Genomic DNA, 18,214 nt, shown 5'->3' on the forward strand with positions numbered 1-18,214 from the left:
TTAGACAAACCTAACCTAAATATAAACAAGAAAGAAGTTTAGTATCTCAGGAAAACTAGTAAAAAAAAGTAGGAAGGAAAGGGGCCTAGCAATGCCAGATCTTGAACTATACTACAAAGCAATAATCATTAAAATTATTGGGTACTAGTTAAAAAAGAGAGATTATTCATTGGAAATTATTAGGGACACAACATATAGAGACAAAACAACACATTAGTGTAGTGTTCCAAAAATTTAAAAACTCCAGTTTCTGATGTAAGGACTCATTATTTGATAAGAACTACTGAGAAATCAGGACAGCTGTCTGGCAGAAATTAGGCTTAAACCAACATTTCACACCACACAGCAAGATAAACTCAGAATGGCTCCATGACTTAGACAAAGTGATATCATAAGCAAATTAGAGCAAGTTAGACAGAAATAACTTTTTCAGACCTAAAGGATAGTAGAAGTGTTCATGGCCAATCAAGGAATAAAGAAGATTATAGAAGATAAATGCTTGGTTTTAATTATATAAAATTTTAAATATTTTGCATAAACAAAACTAAAGTTAAAAGTAGAAGTGAAATAGGTAGCCAGGGGTGACTGTATGGGTGGGGAATCTTTGCATTGTTTCTCTGAGGTGGGTCTCTTTCCAAGATAAGTAAGGACTAACTTCAGTTTTTAAGAGTGAGAGTCATTCCCAACAGTTGAATGATCAAAGCTTGTGAACAGGGAATTCTCAAGGGAACCAAACTATCTATAGTTATATAAAAAGGCTCCAAATTACTAACAATGAGGCAAACACAAGTTAAAACAACTCTGGGGTTCCATTTTACACTTATCAGATTGATAAAGATGCCAAAAGAGAAAAAAATGACATGTTTAAGGTTCTGTGGGAAAACAGGTACATTGGTATATTGTTGGTATTTGCTCCACCTATTCTGGAAAGCAGTTTGGAACTATTCATCCAAGGTCACTAACCTGTGTATATTCTATGCCCCTGTGATGTAATTACTAGGAACATACCTCAAAGGGGTCAAAGGAAGAGAAAAAAAGACTCATGTATTAAAATATTCATAGAAATTATTTTCACAATAGCAAAAAGCTCTAGAAATTAAAGGAATGCCTATCAATAAGGAAATGCCTGTACAAATTATAGTACATTTATATAATGTAAGTTTATTGTGTCATAAGAAATGACTAAATGGACAGTTTCAGAGGAAACAGGGAAGACCTATATGAATTGATGTAGAATGAAGTAAGTAAAACTAGAAGAATGTTTTATACAATGACAAAATTATAAAGAAAAGAACTTTGAAAGCCCTTAGAACTCTGACCAACGCAAAGACAAAATGTTTTTCCAGAGGACCAAAGAAGAAGCATGCTGCCCATCTTCTGTCAGATAGATGAAGGGCTTAAATTGCAGACTATGATATACATTTTTGGACATGGCCAATGTAGGAATTTATCTTGCTTGATTGTGTGTATTAGCTATCAGGGTTTTCTTTTACCTTTGCTTTTTGGTTGTTGTTCCATTGTGGGTAGGAGTAGTAGAAGGGTGAGAAAATAAATGCTTATAAAAATAAAAGTAAAAGTAAAAGGGTAGTCTTCTTTTTCTTCCCTTCCCTTCCCTTTTCTTTCCCTTCCTTTCCCTTCTCTTCTTTTCCCTCTCTTGTAACATTTTAATAAAATTCTGAGCCTAAAACACCAAGAAAAGATCATTTCTATATACACAGCAGTGTACAAAAGAGGATATGGAATGGATATATGGAATTCTGAGTCTCCATTTGATACCACTTATTTATTTATTTATAATTTATTTATTTTGCAATTACATGTAAAAACAACTTTTACCATTCTTTATTTTTTAATTTTGAGTCCAAAACCCTCTTCCTCCATTCCTTTTCTCCCCTCTTATTGAGAAGGCCTGTAACCCTAGAGAGGTTATACATGTGGGGTCACACAAAAAAAAACACCTCCATACTAGTCATGTTGTAAAAGAAAACACAGACCAAAAAGAAAGGGAAAAATAATAAAGTAAAAAAGTATGCTTTTGATATGAATTCAGATTTCATCATTTCTTTCTATGGAGATGGATAGCATTTTTCATCATTGTCTTAGATAATAGTATTGCTGAGAATAGCTATCATTCACAGTTGATCATCATACAATATTGCTCTAATTCTATACAATGTTCTCCTGGTTCTGCTTACTTCACTTTGCATCAGTTCATGTAAGTCTTTCCTGGTTTTTCTGAAAGCCTCCTGATAATCATTTCTTATAACACAGTAATATTCTGTCACAATTATATATCAAGACTTGTCCAGCCACTCCCCAGTTGATGGGAAGACCTTCAATATCTAATTTTATGCCTCCACAATAAGAACTGTTATAAATATTTTTGTATGTATAGGATACCATTTATTTTTAAAATAAAATCTATCAAGATTTCCATGTTGATTTCAAAACTGTCCTGCGTGTCTGTGCTTACTTTTGAACTTTCTTCTTTTCCTGTGAATTAAACAAATGTTTTGATGGCTTTCTTTTTTTGTGTCATCACTGTTATTAACTCTCTCCCCTTAACCCTCCCTCAACCTTTTATTTCTGACTGCTTATAGCATTTTTTTTTCTTTGACATGACATTCCTGAGGCTTTTTCTTTTGGGGTTTCTTTTAGGAAGTGATAGGAATTTCTTTTTCTGTCTGTATTTTGCCCTTTAGATCTAATAGGTATGGGCAAGTTTTACTTATGATTTCTTGAACTATAATGTCCAGTATTTTTTGTTGTTATTGCTATTTTCTGGGAGTCAAATGATTATTAAATTATCTTTCCTTGATTTGTTTTTCAGAACAGTTATTTTTTGATATGATATACCTTATGTTTTCTTCTATTTTATTCAGACTCTTGCTTTTGTTCTAATGTTTCTTGCTTCTCATGAAGTCATTGATTTCTCTTTCATCTATTCTGGTTTTCAGGGAGTGTCTGTTACTTGGGTAAGGATTATTACTTTCTCTTCTAAGCTATTTATTCTCCTTCAAATTCTTTTTTTTTAAGAGGTATTATTTCATTTTTTAATCTTTTAATTTCTTATAGGTATTTATGTAATTGTGAAAAGTCAATTCTTTTCTGCTTTTAGTTGTTGTGGGTTGGAACCAGGACCAGGCTCTTCTCCCTGCTTTTTTATTTTTGCATGGGATTGGTGACCTTCCTTGGTCTCACCCTGAATCCTTGGGGTTTTGTTCTCACCTCCGCTTCCTAGCATTAGGTTCCCTAGATATTTGATATTCAGAGTGCTAGATGTTCAGGGTCTTCTCTGGCATCTCAGTACATCCACTGACCTTGGAGTCCTTGGGCCTGGGCTGTCCTGGTCTGAGTGCTAGGGTGGAGCTCTGGCCATTATAACTTCTGAGGGCTTCCAAGGTCCTCACATTGGGGCTTTCTGACTTCAGGGGTGTGTGTGCCTCCACTCTTGCTTGCTCCAGACCCAGAGTTCTGCAGGCTATACATATTTCTGACAAATCTCTGGTGGTGCTTGAAGGCTATTGGCTTGTTTGCCTGTGTTGGTACATTAATTTTTAGAGTTAGTGTTATACCAATCTAACTACTAGGAGAAAATTTCCTAGAACTATAAAAATAATAACAAAATTATTTGGAGGAGCACAAAGTCTAGAATCTCAGGAAGGATAATTTTTGAAAGTATGAATGAAGGTTAAATGGCACTTCCAGCCTTCAAATTATATGATAAAGTTATAATCAACTAAACTCTTTAGTACTGGTTTAAAAATAGGTAGATCAGGGAGAGAGATATGGAAAAAACAGAAATAACCAAATTCAATTACTCAGAGTTTGATAAAGTCAAACATATGTAAACATATATATGCATATATATAAAACATATATGTATACATGCATATACATACATATAGGCAGTCAGTCAATAAACATTTATTAAACATTTACTACATGCTAGGCACTGGATTAAGCACTGAGGATACAAAGAAAGACACAAGACAGTTCTTGTTCTCAAGGAACTCACACATATTATGCTATGTACCCTAATAACCTCAAAATTGATATATAAATATAAAGGTCATAACAAAGTAATTAGAAAAGAAGATCAGGTCTATTTTAGTGTTGTAGATAGAAGAATTCTTACACATAAAAATGATTGATGTAGTCACAAAAGATAAATAATTTTGCTTACAAATACTTGAAATGCTTTTGCATGAACAAAATCAATGCAGCCAGAATAATAAGGGAAACCATTGATTAAAAAAAAAAAAGCTCTACATCAGATACATCTAATAAGCTTTGATATCCAAGATTTATAGGGAATTAATATAAGTATATATAATCAAGAGCCTTTCCTCAATGGATAAGTGACCAAAGGGTATGAACAAATAGCTCTCAAAAGAATTGCAAGCTATTAATGATGATATGAAAGATTGCTCCAAATTATTAATAATAAAAATGCCAGATGCATGCACATACACACACACATACACACACCAACCTCTAAAGTTTTACCTTATTCCCAGCAAATTGGGAAACATAATAAAAATGGAAATAATTAATATTGAAAAGGATGAAGAAAGACATAGACCCCAGTACACTTTTAGGAAAGCTATGAATATGTCTGACCATTCTACAGAGAAATTTTGAATTGCATATTTTAAAAAGTGACAAAAATATCCATATCTTTTGACCCAAAGGTCTCACTGCTAGCAATATATTCCAAAGAAGACAAAGACACAAAGAAAGGTCCCATATACATCAAAAATTGATAGCAATAGTTTTTCTGGTAACAAAGACCTGAACACAAAGTAGATGTTGTAGATTGGGGAGTGGCTAAAAATATTGTGGCAGATAAATATTACAGAATATTATTGCATTGCAAAAATATTAAATTGGAAGATGAATATTATAGAATGTTATCACACCATAAAATTATTAATAGTTATTAATGATCAGAAAAAGAAGCAAAAGATTTATATGAAGTAATGCAGATTGAAAGTAAGCAGACCAGGAAGACAATATACATAATTTCTACAATGATATGAATGGAAAGAACAGGAAAAAGGTAAATTAATAATAATCAAGAAGTTTGGTCCTGGAGAAGAGTTGAGGAATTCTGCTTCTCTCTTCTTTATAGAGCTAAGGGGACTCTGGTTATGAAACACTGTATACAGTGTCAAACTAAGTTGAAGCATTAGCTGGTTTACCTGAAGTGCTTTTTTTCTCTTTCTTTTTTAATTCTTTGTTAGAAAGGGAAGGTAGGGAGGAAGGATACACACACACATACACACACACACACACAAAGGTGATGCAAAAAAATGAAATCTATAAATTAAATTTAAAAAAGATTGATAAGATTATGAAAAATAGGAAGGGTACCTCCAGGAAGAGAGAAGAACAAATGTGGATTCCATTTATAGGTCAGTGAATTTGACTCTGATTCCTGGATAAGTTCTAGAGCATCTAACATGTTTAGAGATGGTTCGTGAGTGTTTATAATGGGTAATGACAATCATTATACCAACATGACTTCATCAAAAGCAGATCGTGCCAAACTAAACTCATTTCCTTTTTTGACAAGGATTTTACTATACTGGTAGATTAGGGAATGACGCTGACATAGTATGGACAGTTTTCAACAAAATATTTTATGTTCCTAATATCACTGTGGATGAGATGGAGAGATGTAAGATAGTTAACAACACAGTTAGCTGAATTCAGAACTCTTTGAATGATTACTCCCACAGGATAGTCATTCATAGGTCCCAACAACTTGGAGATAGATCATTAATGGAATTCCATAGCCATCTACTTTTTGCCCTGTGCTATTTTACCATTTTCACCAATAATAAAAGCTAGCATCTATATGACTCTTTTAGGTTTATGGAGTACTTTACATATGTTAACTCATTTGATCTTTAGAACAGCCTTGTGAGGTAGGTGCTATTATTATCCTCGTTTTACAAATGAGGAAGCTGAGGCACAGAGAGACTAAGTAATTTGCCTAGTGTCAAATAGCTAGTGTTTGAGGCAGGATTTCAACTCAAGTCTTCCTGATTCCAAGTCCTGTCCTCCATCCCCTGGACCACTTAGCTGAACTAACTTGACCAAAGGCACAGAGGGAATGATTATCAAATTTGGAGACAACACAAAACTGGGAGGGAGAAAAAGCTAACAAATTTGATGATGGAGTTCAAGATCCAAAATTTAATAGAAATAAACATAAAGTCCCATAGTTGGATTAAAAATAAATCTACTTTACTTGTAAAGAATGATAAGAATAATTTATATTTACATAGTGTTTTAAGACTTGCAAAGCCTTACATTGTGTGTGTGTTTTTTTTCATGAAGGTAGTGCAAATATTATTCTTATTTTGCAGACTAGGAATTCAATGCAATAAATATCTGCAGAAGTAAAAGGGAGACATATCTAGAAAATAGTTGAATAAAAAAAATCTGGGGGTTTTAGGGTATTATAAACTTAATGAGTCCACAATGCAACATGGCCACCAAGATCTGATGTGATTCTTATCCAAGGTAACCTTGCATCTGTTTTGTGTGTATTTTGCATATACCTCTATATGTACATGTTATCTTCCCCATTAGAATGTAAGCTCCTTGAAGGCAGAGACAGTTTTACTTTTGTCTTTGTATCTCAAGTGCCTAGCAGAGTACTTGAAATATAGTGATTGTTTGATCGATTAGGTTGCCTTGGAAGGTATAGCATCTATGACTCTGGAGGTGAGAGTTCTACTATCTTCTGCTCTGGTCAGACCACATCTGGAGAATTGTGGTGGTTTGTGGTAACACATTTGAGGAAGGTAGTTGACAAGCTGGTTTTCCCCAGAAGATAGTTACCAGGATGGTCAATGGCTTTGTGATCATGTCACATGGAGATTTGTTAAAGAACATGGGGATGTTTAAAACTAGAGAAGAAAAGGGTTAGGTAGGACATGATAGCTATCTTTACTTATTTGAAGGGCTGACATGGGGAAGAAGGTTTTGTTTGATCCCAGGGGGCAGAATTAAAAGTAATGAGTTGCAGTAAAAGAGAAACAAATTTGGGTTCAACGTAAGGAAAAAAAGCTTCCCCCAAAATAGAGCTATACAAAAATAGAGAAGGTTGCCTCTTCATTGGCAGAGACTGAATGACTGTTTGTAGAGTATGTGGTAGTGCGGATCCTTTTGGAGGTATGCATTGGAAAAGCTGGTTCCTGAGGCAATTAGAACTGCACAAACCTGGAACTGGCCATCTTTGGGGGTAGTGAGTTCACCTTTACTAGATCTCTTTAAACATAGGCAGGATGGCCACTTTTCTCTGTTATACAGGAAATTTCTGTTCAGATGTAGGATGGACTCTGAGGTTTCTTACAATTCTAGAATCTTATAATTTCATGAAATAACACAATTCCTGCCCCCAGGGAGCTGATGTATATCAGTGTACATAAATCTCGCATGTACTCATATTCTGTTTTGTATAATATTCTCACTCTCCCCCAGGTTGGGAGCTCCAAGATGGGAGGTACTATAGTTTAAGATTATAGGATCATCAATTTAAAACTGGAAGGGACCTAAGAGGTCATCTAGTTGATTCTAGTCCAGCCTCCCTATTTTATAGTTTAAGAAATGGAAACTCAGGGAGACTACACTACTTACCCAAGGTCAGAATACAGAGTTGTACCCAGGTCCTCCGATTCCAAATCCAACATTTTTTTTTTCAATTTTACCAAGCTGTTTTCACCTTATCTCTGTTGCACCTAATGTCTGTCACAAAATCTTAAATATAGTAGGGAAGTGATCAATGTTTGTTGAATTGAATGACTACCTCTCAAAAAACAATCTTTTACCTTTTTTTGGGGGGGGGAGAGAAGGTTACTCTAAAGGGAAAAGAACAGTCATAATGGAAAGAGGAATTTTATTATAACCGCTTTATGACTTCAATCCTTCAGGGATCTGTGATTTCTTCAGCAGAGGAACTTTCTCCACTGACTCAGATTATAGACTCTGTGATTTAGGGGATGGTTTTCTAGAAGTTTTGTACCTGAACAGTTCATCAACCCATATCCACACTGTTGCTGTAACTCCTTACACCTGATTAGGCTGGTCCTTGGAACAAGACATGCCACTACTGGACCTGGGAAGCCTTTCCATGTTTATAGCAACTGGCTCCTCCTAAATGGCCTTTGAGAACCCATCACTCAGTAAGGTATTTTGGAGTGGACTTTAATAATGTGAGAAGGTGAATATCTGTTATTACTGTTCTATTATTTCTGTACTTATCATCATTTTTTATCATTTACTTTCCATCTTCTCCAATAGATTTTAGGATTAACTGTGAAAAATATAGTTTTATTATTATTTACCATATAGACATATGTATCATTAAAACTTTATGACCATCAAGTTTCTATAGCTATTTCAAAATAAAAGATTTCTGTGACTTTCAAAAGTTTGACTGTGTCTTTATATAACCCTCAAAGGACACTCAGAAGATCTACATTTAGCTGTGGTCTTGAAGGTCATGTAGTCTAACTATTTCATTTTGCTAAAGGGGAAACTGAAGCCCCCATAGGTCAGAAAACTTGACCAAGACCCCAAGTATAGGATTCAGGCTTCAAAGACCCTCCAACTCTAAATCCAAAGATGTTTCTTCTATATTCCTACAACTTTCCTGAGTCAGTCAGTCACTACGTGCCTACAAGGAGCCAAGTGCTGTAATGAAGATGTAACAAAAGCCAAAAGACAGTCCATGCTCTCTATTTAATGGAGGAGACAACATGAAAACAACTAAGTATGGACAAGATATTTACAGGATAAGTTGGAGAGAACAGAGAGAAAGCATAGGAATGAAAGGGGATCAGGAAAGCCTTCTTGTAGAAGGTGAAATGCTGTTCTGTGATGGCTCTTATATTACTGTTCTCAATTTTAATTTAACTTGTTTGTTAGCCTTTCTTCCCTGCTAGATTGTTTGCTCTCTGAGGGAAGGAGCAGTATTTTTTTTCCTTCCTTTATCTCCCTTTAGTGCCAGGCTCATAACTTGGCACAAGGGAATGCTGAGTAAACATCTGTTGAATTTAAAGGTGGTGGTGATGAAAAATGGAGCCCTTCTCTTTTCTTGTCCAGTGGGAGAAGCCTTCCTCAAGTAGACTTCAAGCTCAGGGCACCTTTCCTGGGGGATTATCTCACCGCAGGGCAGTGTGTTTAACCTGGATTCTGGGCTCAGGTCCTCCTGAGGCTGGTACCCTACACCTTGTTTCCAAATTGCTCCATAGAATGTTGAAATCAGAAAGAGCTTGGGAGGTCATCATTCATCTTTGAAGCCCTCTTATGTTACAGATCAGGAAACTGAAGCTCAACCACAGGAAGTGATTTGCAGAAGGCCACACTGCTAATAGTGACAAGGCAAGAACTTTAACCTGTCTCTCCCGCCAAAGTCCAGCGCTGTTTTCACCACACTGATCTCCTTGCCTCTGACAGATAACTAAGAACCAAGCTCTCTAAATGGCGTGGTTCCTTCAGGGTCTTGAGAAGTTCTTTGGGCATTTGTTTGTAGGGTATCTTCCGGGAATGTTATGGAGGGTCCTTGAGTCCTCCTCTGTTCCCCAACTCTCCCCTTCCTCCTACTGGGGGCTCTAAGGCAGCCAAGGGTTAAAGGCTTCTCTGGCCAAACCCCGACGCCCCCTACCCAGCCATGGATGTGTTTCCTTCATCCCTCCTCGGGTCCACCCCATGCTGCAGTAGTCCTAGAAGGAGAGGACCTTAGAACTTGGGACGGGAGGTATCAGAGTCGGAAGGAGCCTTAGAACCAGAAGGTCCCTGTAGGCTATGGAATGCCCTTAGAACGCAACGTCAGAGCCAGGCCGTGATCTTTGGAAACACAGGCTAGGGAAGTGGACGCGGCGTCTTAGAACGTGGACGGCCAGAGCTCCGAGGGACCTCGAGCCATGGGAATGCTGTTGCTGAAAAGGCCCTCGGAACCTAAGCTACTGGGGCGGAGAGGGGGGCCGTAAAGGTCACCCCTGAGCCTCATTTTTGGGGAGCAGAGAACGAAAGTGACTTTCCCAAGGTCACAGGGCTACCCGGGGGCGGACCAGCGAGACTGCGACCCAAGGCTCCCGAGCTCTTTTCCCCACGGCGTCCTGCCTCCCCTCCCAGAGCCCTGAGAGGGCCAGCCTGCCACGGCCAGTCCCTGGAGGTGGGGGTGGACCGCGTGGGGGAGGGGGAGGGGGAGGAGGCCAGGGGCAGGGCGGGGCTGGGCGCTCCCCTCCTTTCCTTCCTCCCCTTCCCCGTGGGGGCGCGTGTCTCAGAGTCGCTGCGGGCAGGGTGGGGGGTGGGCGAGGGCGGGGGGAGCTCGCTACTGCCGCTGCCGCCGCTGCCAGCAGGGCGGCCGGGCAGCTCGGGGCAGGGCAAGGCTGAGCTCGGCGAGGTGGGCTGCGCTCTCCCGCTCGCTGGCTGGGCTGAGCCGCTGGGGGTGGGGGTCGGCGGGGGGCGGGGGGGGGGTGCTGCTGCTGCCGTTGCCGTTGCCGCCGCCGCCGCCGCCGTCGCTGCCGCCTCTGCTGTTACGCCAGCCTCGCCGCCTCTCGCTCTGATTCTGCGCATAGGCAGCCCCGGAGCCTGTCATTCTGCAAAAACACAGTTTACTCAACACACACACACACGCACACACACACACGCACACGCACACACTCACACGCGCACACACACTCGCACTCCTCGCACACTCGCACCCTCGCGCGCGCACGCACACACACTCGCACTTCGGGAGCACAGCGAGGAGGGAGAGAGAGGGAGCCAACGAGAGCGGGGCGCAGGGCGCGGGGAGCCCCAGGCACACGCACCGAGAGCGAGCCAAGTTCCGCAGCCCAGCATGGCTTCGGGGGACCTTTACGAGGTACGCTAGGGCTCAGCCCCGCCAGCCGGGAGCCGGGAGCCGCGGGCACGGCCGGCCGCGGGCGGGGGGGGCGGCGCGCGGGGACCCTCCGGAGTTCTCCCGGCAGAGGGCTGGAGAAGGGGAAGGGAAGGCGGGGAGCAGGGAAGGGGGCGCGAGGGATGTAGCGATCTCTTCCCTCCTCCTCCTCCCCCTCCTTCTCCTTTTCCTCCTGCTCCTCCTCCTCTTCCTCCTCCTCCCTGCTTCTCTCCCTCTCTGTTCTTCTCTTGCTCCCTCTTTCTTTTCCCCACTCTCGAACTCAAGCTACTTTGCGCCAGCCCAAGGCCTTGCAAGGGGAAGGAGGAGGAGGAGGAGGAGGGAGGGAGGAAAGGAGGGAGGGAGGAAAGGCGGGCGGGCGGGAGGGAGGACGAGGGGGAGAGTTAGCGGTACTGTGGGAGGTGTTACTACCGCGAGGAGCCGCGGCGGCAGAGTGGAGAAAGTCCAGGTAAAGTCGGAGCTGGACGTGCTGGATTTGCAGATTAGGGCTGCGCGGTGGCTGGGGGGTGGAGGGCGACGTGGGCGTGAAGCGAATGAATTCCTTCCCTCGCCTTTGGAGGGAAGCTGGTGGCCGGGAGGAGAGGGAGTGCCCGCAGCGGGGGGCCGAGGTCCAGTTCCTGATCTGGACAGGTTTGGCAGAGGCGGTATATTCATCCTGGACGGATTGCCGGTCCAGTCTGGGGTAGGAGGGGGCGGAGAGGGACTTAGGAGGACCTCCCTGGCACTGTATGGGATGTGGTCAAAGTCTGGGCGATCTTGGATCTTCTACCTCCTCACACCTGCTGCCCCTGTAAGGCCTGGAGTCTCCAAGGGACTCGAAGGTGTGTTTTTGGATGCCACACCCAATGATGAGCAAGAGGAGGGGGGATGGGCGGGGGCCTTCGGTGGAGGGAAGAGAACCTGGAAAGTCACCAGTGGAAGACCGGCTTCTTAGAGAACCTCAGGTGTGACTGTTGCCCTTGGGGCCTCCCCCCTTGGCTACGGGTAGAGAAACAGGTGATGGTTAGCTTGGGAAAGTTTTCAGACATCTAAAGAAGTTCTGAATCCAGGTGGAGACATTGGTCTTGGCGTTTTGTGGGACTCTGAAGAGAACCCAGCAGCCAGTAGAGAGCTGGGTCTTTCTTACACCTATTTAGGATTATGGTAATGTGAAAACAAAGAACCGAGAGTTTTCTCCATTGCCTCCCATCCGCCCACCCAAATACTGCCCTTCCCCTTTGCTTCCTCCTTTGGTGGGGCACCAGGACCTGGCAAAGGGGAATATTTAGAGACAGGGACTAGACCTATGATTTCATTAGCATAGCGAATCCCAGTTGAGGGGACCCCTATCAATACATCTTTTCTGCAATTTATAAGCTTAGAGATTTGCCTGGAGTACTAAAAGTGTAAGTGATTTGCCCAGGGTTACCGTCACCAGGATGTGTCAAAACAGGATTTGAATCCAGGGCTTACTGATCTGGCCTTCTATTTACTACAACAGATTACCTCTCAGGCAGGAGGTTGCTGGTTAGGACTAGGGAGGACTTTAGTTGGGATTTTCAATCCCATGTTCTGTTGATAATTAGTGAAATATTCTTGAGGACATGAGAAGCCCTCATTGTCAGCAAAGATGAAGATGATTTCCTTGATCTTCCATCTCTGAGCAGTCCCAAACTTTGTCTGCATCATGGGGAGGGCTCTGGCTAGTCACTTCTATCTAATTGGGAAGGAACTCCCATAGATGCCTTTATAAACTTCAGGTCTTTATGCTACAAGCCATCCTACATCCTGCGTATTGACTTGGGCTTATTCAGAAAGTTGAAGCTTTTCCAGAAGATGCTTTGGTTGGTTGATATTGAAAAGAGAATTGCCAACATGAAGGATTGAGCTAGTTAGCTTCCTTTGTAGGAAGGCCTCCTAGACATCTGGTAGGCTTGAGTGGACCAGTTGTGGTTTCCATGACAGTGGGAGAAGGTGAGGTGGATGCTTAGCTGACTTTTCCAGAAGGAACAGCAAAGTTGCCCTTCCTTTTCCTCTCAGGTGTTGAAGAGGTGAGGGGAGGGCGAGAACAGCAAGAGATGGAGCAATCTGGACATTGTAACAAAGCAATTGGTTGTCTTCTCTCCGTAGTATTTTGTTTTGAAGTGATAGATCATAGCAATTATTGTTGACCCAAGAGCCAACTAAAGCAAAGAGAGATCTGATGGGGATTCCTGGCAGAATTTGGGACTATACTGAAGAGATCATTACTAGACCAGGAATCAGGGATCACAAAGTGGCTTCAAGAATAGGCAAGATTATTAGATTGGATAGTTTAAAAGAATGTTGTAAAAATGTTTTACCTGGATTTCGGCAAAGAAGTTGACAAAGTCAATCATGCTGCTTCTGTTAGAAAAAGATGGTGAGAGGTGGGTTAGACAGTCATACAAATAAATGAATTCAGAACTGGTCTAAAGCTGGACCCACAGAAGGATCATTAATGATTCAATGCAAGTTTGTTAGTAGGTCCCTAATAGAGTGTCTCAGTAGTCTATGTTTCTGAATACTTTTATCAGTGACTAGATAAAGGCACAGAAGGCATGTTTATCAGATTTGCAGATGACCCAAACCTGAAAGGAATGGCTAACAACTTAAGCTATGGGGACAAGATCTAAAACTCTTGACAAGGAGCTTGAGTTGACTCCATACTAATAGTAATAAATAGAAAATCTTATATGTGGGTTAAAAAAAATCAACTTTCGAGTTCAGGATGGATCATGAAGGAGACAGCATGGCATAGGGAAAGAATACAGAATTTGGAATCCAGGTAGGACTCAATTTGGCATCTTGGTTCTAGTATTTACTACTTATGTGGCCTTGGAAGAGTCATTTAAATATCCCTTGCTCTCAATTTTCTCATCTGCAAAATGAGAGGGTTGGACTTGATGATTTCTGAAGGGCCTTCCAACTCTCAATCTTAATCTGTGATCTATGTGGTTTTATTGTGGTTCATATGAATAAGATCTGGGGCTTTAGTGGATTGTAAACTCAATGTAAGTCAACAGAGCAAAGAAAGAGGTAAATCTTCTAGGAATAAGGAAGTGATAGTTCCATTGTACTCTGTTCTGACCAGACTGTATGTGGAGTATTGTGTTCATTTCTGAGTACCTTATCTTAGGAAGGACATGAATAAGATGTAGAGCATTGAGAAGAGAGCTACCAGGATGGGAAAGGGTGTATACACTCTGCCATATGAAGACTGGGGGAAGAGTCTACACAGTTTGGCGGACCGAGTGCTGAACTCGGAGTCAAGAAGACCTGCATTTGAATCCCAGTTGAGACAATTACTAGTTGTTTAAGAGCTGGGGCAAGTCATTTGATTTCTTTGGACCTCATTTTTAAAAATCTTCAATTCAATTCAATTTAATCAACTTTTCTCAAGTGCCTACTATGTGTCAGGCAGTGTACCGAGTGCTAGAGATTCAAGAGAAGCAAAACTCAGTCCCTGCCCTTAAGGAGCAAATGGAATGGATTCAGTAGCCTCTAAAGTCCCTTTAGCTACCACATTTTGATTCTATGAACTGGAGATGTTCAATGTGGAGAAGATGATATTGAAGGGGAACATGATGGATAACTTTTTAAAGGCTTTCTGGGTAGCGCAATGGATAATACTGGTCCTGGATTTGGGAAGACTCATCTTTCTGAGTTCAAATCTGACCTCAAACACTTACCAGCTAAGTGACCCTGTTTGCCCCAGTTTCCTCATCTATAAAATGAGCTGGAGAAGGAAATGGCAAACCACTCCAGTATCTTTGGCAAGGGAACCCCAAATGAGGTCACAGAGAGTGGGATACAACTGAAAAGACTGAGCAACAGCATGTGGAAGAGGGGTTCAACTTTTGCTTGGCTTCAGATGGCAGAACCAGGAATAGTGGGACAAAGTTGTAGAGAGGCCTTGGTATCAAGAAAGATCTTCCTAAAGAGAATTATTGAAAAGGGGAATGGACTGATTGTCTTGGGAGATAATGGACTCTCCTTCATTGGAGGTCTTCAACCAACACCTGAGGGGCTGCAGAGTATTCTTGTTTAGGTATAGGTTGAACCAGCTGGCCTCTGAAGTCTCCTCCAATTCAGATTCCATGAACTTTTGGAAGAGAGGTAGCATTGTATAGTGGAAAGAACGCAGAATTTGGAGTTGGGTTCTGGGTTCATGGCTTAGCTCTTCAAGCCACTTAATCTTAAATTTCTTCATCTAAAAAAGGAAGATTTTAGATTAAATTATCTCTAAGGTCCCTTCACATTCTAAATTTCATAATAGGTAGTGAAGATGTGCATCAATTCAATGGCATTTTAGAAGAGGAAAACTTTTCGTCTTTTATCAATTCAGACAAACATTTATTAAATGCTTACTATGTAATAGTCCCTACTATCAGTGCTGGGACTACTAAATTAGTATCCTGATACTACAATAAAACCTGCAGTTTCATCACTGTGGGGAAATCCCTCTATTAAAACTGATCACCAACCCCCTATGATGTAAGAGTTGGTCTTCAAGAGTTGCTATGGCCAAAATGTCTATGTCTATGTCTATGTCTGTGTCTGTGTGTGTGTCTGTGTCCATGTCCATATCTGTCATGACTGTGTCTATATCTATATTCATATCTATCCACACATATATGTACATATATAATCACATGCATATATATATATGTACAGGTGCACACACATATACATACATATATATGTGTGTACACACACACACACATACATATATATATATATATATATATATATATATATATATATATATACATATATACATGTGTGTGTGTGTGCATTAACTCTACAGTCTTCAAGAGTCATCTCCACACCAGACATTGGAGTAGGTCTTTAGCTCAGGCACCAGGGTCACAAAAATGTCACAAAAACAGTCTCTGCCCTCAAGGACCTTACCATCTACTAGAATATGGAATGTATGCCTTGTTCCTCGATTACTCCCCCTCCCTCTCAGGACACAAACCTCCTCAAGACCTACTGACCTTGACATAAGAAATAAATGTAATCTGAAGACATTAGGAGGGTATATTGAGAGGTTTCATATTCTTTCTCTTTGAAATTTGGAAACTATGTGGACTATTAACACTTTAACGCCTCTCCACAAAATAACGTAATTCGGAGTTGAAAGGCATCCAACCAGAGAAAAAAATCTCTATTATGCCATTTCTAATAAGTGGTCATCCAACTTCTGCTTGAAGACTTCCAATGAAGGACTACTCAAAGCAGCCCACTCCACTTATGTGTATCGCTTATTATTAGGAATAGCCTGTTCCAGACATCCAGTCCAAATTTGTCTCTTTGATTATTCCATCCATTTGTCTTGGTTCTGCTCTTTGGGGTCAGATAAAACAGGTCTTCTCTTCTCCATTGTATACAGCACCTGTGCCTTCTGATCCTCTCATGGCCCCTTTACCTTCTTAGTAGCTATTCTTTAGATGCTCTGCAGCATATTAATGTCCTCTCTAAATTGTAGTGCCAAGAACACAATTTTCTAGATGTGGTATGATCAAAATAGAATACATTGAGACTATCACTTCTTTGTTCGTAGAAGTTACAGCTCTCTTAATATGATCTAAGACAGCATTAACTTTTTTTAGTGGCTAGGTCGTGCTCTTGGCCGTACAGAGCTTGAAGTCCACTAAAACCCTCAGATCTTTTAAAGATAAACAGCTGTCTAGCCTTATCTCCTCCTTATCATTTGTAATAATCGTTACTGTATAGAACTATTAAGAGTGCCTTGGGACTAGTTAAGTACCTCAAAGTTCATCCTGAAGTTCAGAAAATGAACAGGATCCAGTAATAATCACTTCTGTGGTCCAAGGCAATTGTACTAGATGTGTAATGCTTGTCATAGGTCTCTTGTAGCTCTTAGTATTTACTTTGTCATTATAAAAATGTCTGAATTGCATGACCTGCTTCAACACTTTTATTACCTTTGTCTACATTATGGGTTGTACAAGGAGAAACTAATATGTTGACCAAACTTATTATCAAGAATGATTAAGGTAGGTGAGCTGTTTGTTGGCATATAAATTTCCAAGTGTAAAATTGAGTAACTTGTTTGTTTGTTTGTTTTTTGTAAGGTTCTACTGATTTAGAGATAAATCTTTAGAGCTGTAGTACGTTGATTGACCTTGAAAGGCAAGCAAAATAAAATGGGGATCATTCTAAATGATAGCAATCAATTAATTTAATGTCCTACTCAGGTGAACATAAAATGGCTTCTCAAGAAATTGCATTTAGAGTGGATTAAGAAGAGCTCCACTGGTGTCCCTCACATGATTGTAGCAAACTCTGTCTTGCACTTTTGATACTGAAGGAGAGGCTAGTGGTTTCTTGCCTTCTTTATGTTGGTGAATTAGTCAGGTGACTTTGGACTTAAGGAGGTATACTCTGCAATTAGCGTTACTTGGAACTGAGTCATCAGAGAGCTAGAATTCTCTGTGTTCCATCATGATGAAGATCTGATGTTTAGGCAATCTTGACCATTAATCACTTGTTGTTCAGTCCTTTCCATCGTGTCTGACTCTTTGTGACCCCTTTTGGGGTTTTCTTGGCAAAGTTATTGGAGTAATGGTTTGCCATTTCCTTCTCCAGCTCATTTTACAGATGAGGAAACTAAGGCAAACAGGTTTTTGGTGGTAAATGGATTCAGAGGGAATGCTATATGCTATGGAGTGGAAGTTCTAGAAAAAATCTATATCTAAATTTATGTTTAAATTTATGTCCAAAGTTGTTGGCAGAATATTTCTAGGTGTGTCTAAACATAAGTTTACTTGGAATTGTTAAATAGGTCATAGAATGTTAAAGTTATTGATCTTTGACCGACCCTTTTTACAGATGAGGAAACTGAGGCTAAGTGACTTGCTCGGGATCACAAAACTTAAATGTGTCTGAGGCAGAATTTGAGCTCCAGTCTTTCTCACGCTAAGCCCCCTATCAGACACTCTAACTGCTGTGCCCCCAATACTTTGTCTGGATTTCTTCTTTGTCCCTCCCCCATTAGACCTCTCCCATTATGTTTAAGGTGGCAGACTTTTCTAGATCATTGAAAACCAATGGTATAACCACAGTAAAGTGAGATCTGTTGAAGATTCCTGGCAAAATTCTACCAAGTGTCATTAAAGGAAGTGTTGTTGGACCTCTACAAAAGGAAGCAGTTTTCTAATATTATATTTCTTGTGGATGAGAGGCATCATGATGAGGTGATAATTTTGTGATAATATACTCAGGAATAGCATGCCTTAGTGGATAGAGGCACCAATGTCAGAATCAGGA

At 40.6% G+C, this 18,214-nt stretch overlaps 1 protein-coding gene across 3 annotated transcripts in view; it reads left to right on the forward strand.

Moving 5' to 3' along the window:
- The first annotated feature begins 10,751 nt into the window (after positions 1-10,751).
- CDYL2 (chromodomain Y like 2) overlaps positions 10,752-18,214 on the forward strand; it is a 220,652-nt gene continuing 213,189 nt past the window's right edge. For 2 of the 3 annotated variants that reach the window (XM_027865326.1, XM_027865327.1), the window contains exon 1: positions 10,752-10,888. In XM_027865326.1, coding sequence (XP_027721127.1) covers positions 10,865-10,888 — 24 coding nt within the window. In that variant the 5' untranslated portion in view covers positions 10,752-10,864. Of the gene's footprint in view, positions 10,889-11,342; positions 11,370-18,214 lie in introns of those variants that run through there. The other variant, XM_027865328.1, reaches the window with a different exon arrangement.

This window comes from Vombatus ursinus, unplaced genomic scaffold, assembly GCF_900497805.2.
Source record: "Vombatus ursinus unplaced genomic scaffold, bare-nosed wombat genome assembly UNPS02014778.1, whole genome shotgun sequence".
NCBI lineage: Eukaryota > Metazoa > Chordata > Mammalia > Diprotodontia > Vombatidae > Vombatus > Vombatus ursinus.